This window comes from Passer domesticus, chromosome 6, assembly GCF_036417665.1.
Source record: "Passer domesticus isolate bPasDom1 chromosome 6, bPasDom1.hap1, whole genome shotgun sequence".
Taxonomy (NCBI): domain Eukaryota; kingdom Metazoa; phylum Chordata; class Aves; order Passeriformes; family Passeridae; genus Passer; species Passer domesticus.
In genome coordinates this window covers 15,230,296-15,238,961 of record NC_087479.1, presented here as the reverse complement: position 1 = coordinate 15,238,961, position 8,666 = coordinate 15,230,296, and the positions used below count along the sequence as shown (strand labels likewise).

The 8,666-nt window shown below is 40.3% G+C and overlaps 1 protein-coding gene across 1 annotated transcript; it reads right to left on the bottom strand.

Annotated features, from left to right (window-relative positions):
* Positions 1 to 679: 679 nt before the first annotated feature.
* Positions 680 to 4,897, bottom strand: LOC135302076 (alpha-1-antitrypsin-like). Its single transcript, XM_064422610.1, has 4 exons — positions 4,255 to 4,897; positions 3,354 to 3,624; positions 2,669 to 2,816; positions 680 to 970 (listed from the first exon to the last, which is right to left on the bottom strand). Exons 1-4 carry the CDS (start codon positions 4,883 to 4,885, stop codon positions 761 to 763), a joined length of 1,260 nt encoding a protein of 419 aa, XP_064278680.1. The 5' UTR covers positions 4,886 to 4,897; the 3' UTR covers positions 680 to 760.
* Positions 4,898 to 8,666: the final 3,769 nt, after the last annotated feature.

Sequence of the window (8,666 nt, the reverse complement as noted above, 5' to 3'; positions counted from 1 at the left end):
AACCAGAGGATGGGTTTTGCCACATTTGGTTCTCCTAGGGATCCTGTGCTTTACTGTGCATGCACAAGACTATTAAAGATGATAGTTTGTGCAATGATGTGCAGCTTTCACAGACACAAAAGCTAAATTCTTGCCTTGCCAGAAGTGTTGGGCCCCTTATTCTGGGGCAAATAATGAGAAGCGCAGAAGGGAGCAAGTTTTAAAGCTGGTAGAAGGCAGCTGTCAAGCTAGAAGGAAAAGGATTATTCTGTACCAAGGAGCATCCACCATCTGGGAGAGGAAAGGTATAACAACTCTGTGTCTCTGTTTCCATTCCCATGGAAGGACTTCAAAGAGGAGGGAGACTTCTCCTGGGATTCATGGTGGAACAAGAGGGAGGGAGAGAAGGGTTCCCTGGCTGAAAGGGATAGACTTGAGGTTTGTGAGGCGAGGACAGGAAATGGGAGATACAAGAAGTTTCTCAACCAACAGCAGGAAATTGTATCTGCACACAGAAAACCCCGACATCATGATAACTACACAGAAAATGTGTGTCTGTTCAAGATCCTATGGCTGCCTACTTGGGCTGAGTAATTTTGTAAAAATGGCCTATAATGCTTGCACTCAAATGTCTGCTTTAAAGTAAACAAGAACTTGACAGAAGATTTATTTATTTTTTTGTTAATTATGCATCGGATCAGTTCTAGTTCTACTTTGCAAAGAAATTCCTGGGATGTGCACAAGCTCTCCTCTCTGCACTGGAGAGTTTAAGTGCTCTGGCCTAGTTTTCCTGAGCAGTTGGGTTGAAAATTTTCCCCAGGAAGAGCAGGCCATCAGTGGTTTTGTCAATAATCATCATCAAGAAGGGCCTGTTGTAGGTGATGTGAGGAGGAGGAGGAAATGGTAGACTCATTGGAACAATTTCTAACGCAGTCACTGCAGCAGCCTCTGTGCCATTCTCTCTGACATCCACCGTGGCCTTGTGAATTGCCTGAAAGGAAACAGAGATTATAATCTAGGTGCAGAAGAGAGAGAAACAGCTGGGGGAAAATTTGCTTGCTTTAACACTGGGGGAAGGTAATTCTTAAAGGAAAACGTAGAATGAATGTAGAACTTGTGTGAAAAAATACTAGTGTCCAGCCTTTCCAAGACAAGCAAAGTTTGCTCTGAGTTCAGGAAAAGTTTTCTTCAACAGTCAAGAGTCAAACATGCCTGCTTGCAGACACTGAGCAAAATAGAGGATATTTATTATCCTGTTGTTTCTCAGGGTAAATTTTGTCCCTAATACTGAAAACAAAAGAATAAATTTTTCATTTTGCATCAATTTCTGTGTTAGCAAAATAGTTCTCTATGCAAAAACAATAGTGACAAGCTTTATAGAGTGTCTTTATCTAACACAGCCCACAGATAAGATTTTTCAGGACTTTCTGTGGTAGGTGTAGCAAATTCATGTTTAGGAATTCACATGAGCTATTTCATTGGTTTTGGACAGCCCTCTGTTTGCTTCCTTCATTGTCTGCAGCACATCTAAAATTTCCTGTCATGAGTCTCTGCTTACCCTTCACCAATTTACTTGGCTTTCCAAGCATCAATCCCATATCTACAATCCAGGTGTTTCCACATGACATAGGGAGGAATGTGAGAAGTCACAAATAACGTATGATGGAAGGACCTCTAGAGGCCATTGAATGCCACCAACCCTCCTGCACTGTGTCACCTCTGACGCCAGATGAGGTTACTCAGGATTTAATCCAGTCAGGATTTGAATATTTCAAAGGACAGAAATTTCATAAGTAACCCATACTAGTTTTTGATGACGCTCATGGTGAATTTTTTAACATAAAACCCAATCCGAATATCCCATTTTCTATCTTTTGTCTGTAGTCCCTTGATGTATCACAGTTCACCTGCAAGAAGAGTCTGTGTCCATCTTGTGTCTACCTTTCTATAAATATCTGTAGACAATGCTAAGAACCCCCTGTTCACCCTCCCTTCTCCTGACTGGCAGCTCCAGCTCTCCCAGCCTCTCCTCATATATCCAGTGCTCCAGCCACACAGCCATGCTGCTCACCCTCCTCTGGACTCACTCTGCTCCAGGGTGTCCATGTGTCCCTTGGGAGCCCCAGATGTGTTGAACTCCAGAGGCAGTCTCACAAGTGAGAGATAGAGGGAAGGCTCACCTCCCTCATGACACAAGGCATATACGCCTTGGGACTCTAGAGAAATCATTTTGTTTGTCTGTTTCCTTATTTCTTGCTTGTGAAATGGGGCTATCCCTGTCCCACAAGTCTGTTGTCCATATACATTCTGAAGTGCTCAGACAATGTAATAATGAAAGGTTTATACATGGTATAAGAATAACTATTCCCAGACTTATGTAGTAACTATGATTCTTGTCATGCATTACTGCTTTAACACCAGCTTTTTGTGAAATTATTCCTGCTATGCTTTCTAGTTGTTTTCTTTTTCAGAGACTTTCAGCTAAGTTTGTAGGATCACTGTGCAGTAAACAATTTATATTAAACTGTAGGAACAACAGCCATTTGATGCCTAACCTTTTCCTTCCTTTATTACCACTATTAAACAATGACTACACTCCAGGGGTAGGATCAGCCTATTTGTAGGATTAAACCTGCATACAAACAAGGCAGAAAAATCTCTTGATTACCATCCCTGCTTGCATACTTACTTTGGAAACCTTCAGACGAAGATTTTTTGCCACTCCAGAGAGATCAGCCTCATCACTGAACACCTCAGTCACTCCCATTTTCTCAAACAGGCTCTTAACATTATAGTAACCGGAGATAGAGAATTTTGGAAGATCCAAGTAGATTTTTCTTTTTAAAAAATAAATAAAAATGTGAGTTTGTTATTGCAAGATCCCTTGAAGCTGTATCTGTTGCAGATATATATCCATCACAAATACCCATGAAGCTAAGGCTTGGCTTTCTAAGGCAGTGATAAATCTCATGTTAGAGAAGCAAAAACTGAGGTACTTGTCCCACCAGCCACAGGCTGATCCGTGGTGCAGGGGCAGAGTGATGGTTTATGAAAGTGACTGACTGGAAAGTATCATCCAGACTGGAGAAAAAGAAGTAGTATTTTCTTTTTAACTGGATTCCTCCTACTGAAGGCAGGTTCCTGAGGGCAATCTACCCGTGTGCAGGATCCTCCAACTGGGAGCTGTGTCTGGGGGAGCTGAGAGGGTTCCTTTTTGATATGAAATAATTTGATAGCTTGTCTGAGTTAAAAAAGCTGGGTAGTGCTTCTGAACTGTACTTAGCAACTCATTATGGTATCCTCAGCTTTACCTTTCCTGGATGAGTAGTTTTAGCCCATTCAGTATTTAAACAAAGCCACAATTACAATATTACCTTTTTTCAAGTCCTCTCAACCAGTTAGACACCGTTTCTTTTAGCAGAGCATCTTCCACCTGTTTCATTGTCTCTTTATCAGGCAGAACAAACAATGAAGTAACATTTCCTTTGTATGGAATTTCTACTACCCAGCAAGACAATTTCTCATCCCTGTGGACATTAAAGACCTTGTTTTGATGCATCATTTTGACCTTAACAGAATTCTTGGCATCCAAAAAGAAGTCATCATCTCTAGTGTTTAAACTGTTGAAAGGTCTTTCCCAGGCACCTTTGAAAAAAAAGAATGAGTATAGAATTGAATAAAAAAGGGACTAATAAAGGCATGTCACATTAACTGATGCTTAAAATAATATACTTGAACTGTAGAGACAGCAACAAGCCTATCTCAATTTAAGGATTCTTGTTGCCTGGTCATGGAAAGAAGCTTAACCTGTTTTCAATGGTTTTAATAAAAATCCCACAAGTTGAAGCTTGCAGTGGAAAAGAGATGAATCTTTGCCTGTTCAGATAATGATAAACCTTTCACAGACTCCAATTATACAAGCTTCAAGCTAATAAGCCTTTCATGCAAGTGTCATCTGTGTTTGACCATGTCCTGCACAGCCAAATACCTGTGCCTTTCAACAAATAAGTTCTGAGTATCTTCAGCTCTGAACCTGGTTTAAAATTTATATGGCATTGGACAGTACTTCTGCTGGTTCTGTTAATTTTTCATTTTTTAAAAATTTCTCATATAGAAAATGATTCTTCACACCTGTCTTTCAGATATTTTCCTGTGTAATTTAAGAACATGAAGATGTGTTTTAAATTAGATTATGTGTTCACAATGTGAAAAAGTTTTGTTTCTTAGAACTTCCAGAGTTTATTTGTATAGTTGCTACCCATGTCTGTCACTCACCTTTAAAGAAAACGTAGTTAATGAGAACCATCATGGTTTCTGAATCAAGATCTTTGACTAAATCAACAATTTTGCCATGTGTTTTTGTTTCCACATACATATTGATTTCCTTTATAGCCTGTGGAAGATTCTGGAAGTTACTAGAAACAGGTTCAGCATAATAAAAATTTGTGACACGATCCAAAAAGTTTTGAAGCAATTCCACTTTGTTATCTATGAAGAGGGCATTGCCCATGTTCAGTTGGTCTTCTCGGTGAGGGTCGTTCAGCAGCTGGAGGACGTGCTGAAATCCCTCATGGATCTCATGCTCCTCCATCCGTGTCAGGTTGAAGGCAAGGCCTTTCTGCAGCTCTCTGAGCGTGTTTGATCTGGCCCCCAGGGTGAGTATTGCAAAGGCAGTGGAGATACTCAAAGGAGAGAAGAAAATGTTCCCGTTGCCCACCTCATCACTGATCTGCTTGTAAAGCTTAAATGCAAAGTCAGCATTGCTGGGAGCCAGCTTTACATGAGGCAAGTTTTCATAATCAGCCTGGGACTGGTCTTCTGGGGAATGGTGTATTTGTTTTTCCTGCTCTTCACCCTGGACTTGAAGTCCAAGAAGCAGCAAACACAAATACAATGCAGTCTTCATTGTCCTGAACAGTTCTGTTAAGAAAGAACAGGGCAGCTTTTAGATCTAGAGAAATTTTTCTTTAGTGGATAAAAAGATTTTGTATTCTAGACACTGATTTTCAGATGTCAGTCATTAGAATTACTATTCTTTTTGGAAATACTCTTCTACTCAGCCTCTGGCCTACAGTTTATTTCTAGTCAGTTCTCTTAGTTTGTGACCAAGGAGCAAAGGAAATAAGACAATAACGAGGTATTACCAGGGAAGAATCAGCTTTCCAGAGGTATTATGTGTGAAATAGTTCTTGCTTCTGACTAGCATGGCCTCAGTGCATTCCTAAGTGCCTTGGGGTACATGGCTGAATTCATGTATTTGCATCCATCTATCTGGTGAGTACTTTGGCGAGGGACCAACTTTTGCTAATATGTTTTTGTGGTACCCATGATCCTGTTATGACTTTGGTTTTCAAGAATTGCAGATAGTTAAGGCAGTGTATAAAATCCACCTAAATTATCAGCCCTTAAACTGTTTATATATTTCTGCCTCTTACATAACAACTCTGACTCAAGACCTATATTATTTCCAGATTTTACCTTAAGTGTTTCAGCAAATTGAGGCTAAATCGAGAAAGTTTTTTGACACTCTATATTGCACATCAGCTATCCATAAAGTTGCAAAGCTCAAGACTCAAGAGCTTAGGAAAAGCTTCAGTGGAATCTGCCTTGCTGTGTATATGTAATATGACAACTTTTCTTTTCCGTCAATTGGCATAAGCAAATTCTACATAACCCCACAGTCTCTCTTCTGTCCTTTTGGGGGAAGAATCCTGTGACATATTGGAGAAGAATGCTCTCCATATAGTGCCTCATCTAAATTATCTCAAATGACAGAAACTCAAACCCATGAAGCAAGAAGCAGCCCTTAGGGAAATAGAGATGGTCTAAATACTGTTCATAGCAGCTGTATACTTATTCTGGAGAATGAGATTCTGCCCCAAATCTGCCTCAGGGTGTGTGTCTAATGTCAGGTTCAGGTCTTGCACCAGACTCATTATGGGGAGTTTTTATTTTATTATCCCTTTTCTGGATGCCCATTATGAAAACGTGGAGATACAAGCTGTTGAAGTGCTGAGTATGGGAGCTATGCTCAGCATGTCTAAAATGCTAGGTATAAACACTGACTTGGGAAAAAAAAGGCATTCTAGCTCTCGATAATTAATTTTGTTCTGGTAACAATTAATTTCGTAATTCCCCAAATCTGCCTTTGAGAGAGACTTATTTTTCTTGCAGGCCACTTGACTGCAAGTAGCCTGGTCTTTGAGCACACTAGACAGAAATGAAGCTACTCTCATTAGCCCTGCATCAGCCTGGAATAGTTGGGACATTGAGATTCTGACTAAATTTATTCCTCTGGGAGCAGAGACAAGGTTTTGTTCTTCATCTTGGTACTGATTGTTGGATATTCATTTTGGACTTCAAATCCCTGTCATCCTGTCACTATAGCTAGGAGCCGGATCAATGAATGAATTTTGTTTCAAACATTCAGAAAATGCTTTCAGAAGCTAAAATAATTTCCAATTACTGTACAAAACAAATTAATCTTAGCAGTAAATAGCAGGGATCACACACAGCATATATTCAAAGACTTCTAAGAAAGTATAGTGTGGTACTTACTGTGCTGGACTTTCCTTTCACAGTGCTTCTTCCCTCATTCATTCACTTTCTAGTATTAAGTAAATGTCCACTGGTAAAGATTAAACAGGGCAAATAAGAGTTATTTGCAAAGCAAAGATTAAGTAAACGACTTTTTTCTGGATATCAAATATTTAAAGTCTTTTTCCCATCACACAGCCAGAATGATGCCAGCACCCAGGGCTCTAAAAGGAGAAAAAGATCAGAGACTTTGCTACTGTTGGCTCAATCTAAACTGTAATTACAAAAGCTTTACCAGTAACCATGGTAAATCAGTTCCTGGAAACAGAACATGAGAACGACTGGAAAGCTAAGAAAATGCCAAGAACATGGATGCCCTATCCCACCGAACTTTCTGCACAGGATACCCTGATGCAACAATGCCATGTAATTGAGTACCCAAGGCAGCAGCAAGTTTGCTCAGGTACAGCTCCACCCTGCCAGAAATGGCATCCTTTGATGGGCTCAGAACACAGGTTAGCTTTTTGAGGGACCATTGATGAGTATTTCAGAAACTACTAAAGTGAAAAGCAAAGCTTAGCATAGCTTGAAAAATAACTGAAATAAGAAAACAAATGAAAGAATGAAATAAGCAAACTTTTCCACAGCAAAATGTTAACTGGGGAGAAGAGAGAAGACCTTAACCCCATATGCATAGGCTAACCATGCATTACATACATATCTTACACTGGGATCCCTCTCAGAGGAAGCTGAAACAGGCACAATTTAGCTATTTAGAAGGTTATTTAAGGATGAGGTGCATGGCACTTATCCTAATTAGCAATGACTAATTATTTCCATTGAATGTACATGATTTCGCCCCAGGTAAACTTACAATTTATCTCCACATAGGAATCAACCATCATTCTTATTGCTATGTAACTACTCTCTTACAAGTCAGAGGCAGGGTTGGTCAGAATATATTCCTACAGAGAGGGGTTTTTTTTCATGATATGTGCAAGTACCCAGAAAGTTTATTGCAGTATTATGCAAAATGACCAAGTCTCAGGAGTAGCAAGTATGCTGTTGCTTAACTCTAGCAAAGACAAGATATTTCTCTCAAGCCTAGGCCTGCCTACATAGATAGCATTAATCTTTCAGCCCAGTCCTAATGCTTGGCTAACCATCTGAAGGATGCCACTGTTTCTTGAGAAGAATTTCTGGGAGCAGCAAAGCTGCTGCAGTGATTCCTCTCCTTTCTCCCAGGAGATACAGCAGCACTCAGCATATCAGGGCAAGAGTGGAAAGTTGCTTCTATCCCTGCTCACACCTCCCAGGCACCAGATCCTCTGACCCTGGCCCAAAAGTCTTCCTGGACAAGGTTAAGACCAGCAGTTACAGCAGACCCACAAATGACTATTTTCAAAGAATCAGCTTCCCAGCAATTCCAGATCAGCATGGTTAAAGAATCCATCAGTCACGCCCAGTCTTTTGGAAATCTGCCTTAGGTTGTAGGTGCCAGAAATAGACTCTTGGATAATATATGTTGCTGCTGTTGAAGGCAATGGGAAATGAGGGTGAATTACCACACATAGGTATCACCTGCATGTCAGCCAGGAAAAACACAGGGAGAGGAAAGCAGTTTGTTACTTCACTGCACATTCCTGTTTTTGAAAATGGCTGTGTCCCCAGAACATGGGCGAATGCAAGGCCAAACTAGAAATTTTGTGTAGCTCTGCAAAAGGTGAGCCATCCAGAGGAATTGTACAGAAGAGAGTGTGGAATTCTTGGATGCTTTGAGATAAGTGGTGGCTGGGACAGGGGGACTCTTGCTCCGGGAACCAGGGGACTCATATAAAAGACTGACAAACATGCTTTTCCCATTGGCCTGATAATGGTCTATATGGAAGGAATGAAGGAATAATTTCATTATCTCTCCCTCTACTCTCCCTTACTCTGCTCAGTTCTGCAATGTGTCTTGGTTCCTCCTTATAGGAGCAGTTTCATCCCATATCATTAACTTATTTCTGTTGCTGTTTGGTCATCAGATTATCATATTTCAGTTTCTGCTTGGTCATCTGATTATTATATGCTGGCTTTGCATTTTATATTTGAGGGCTTTCCAGGGCAAAGAATTTCTGACTGTAAAAACAAAAGATAAGCAAGATAAA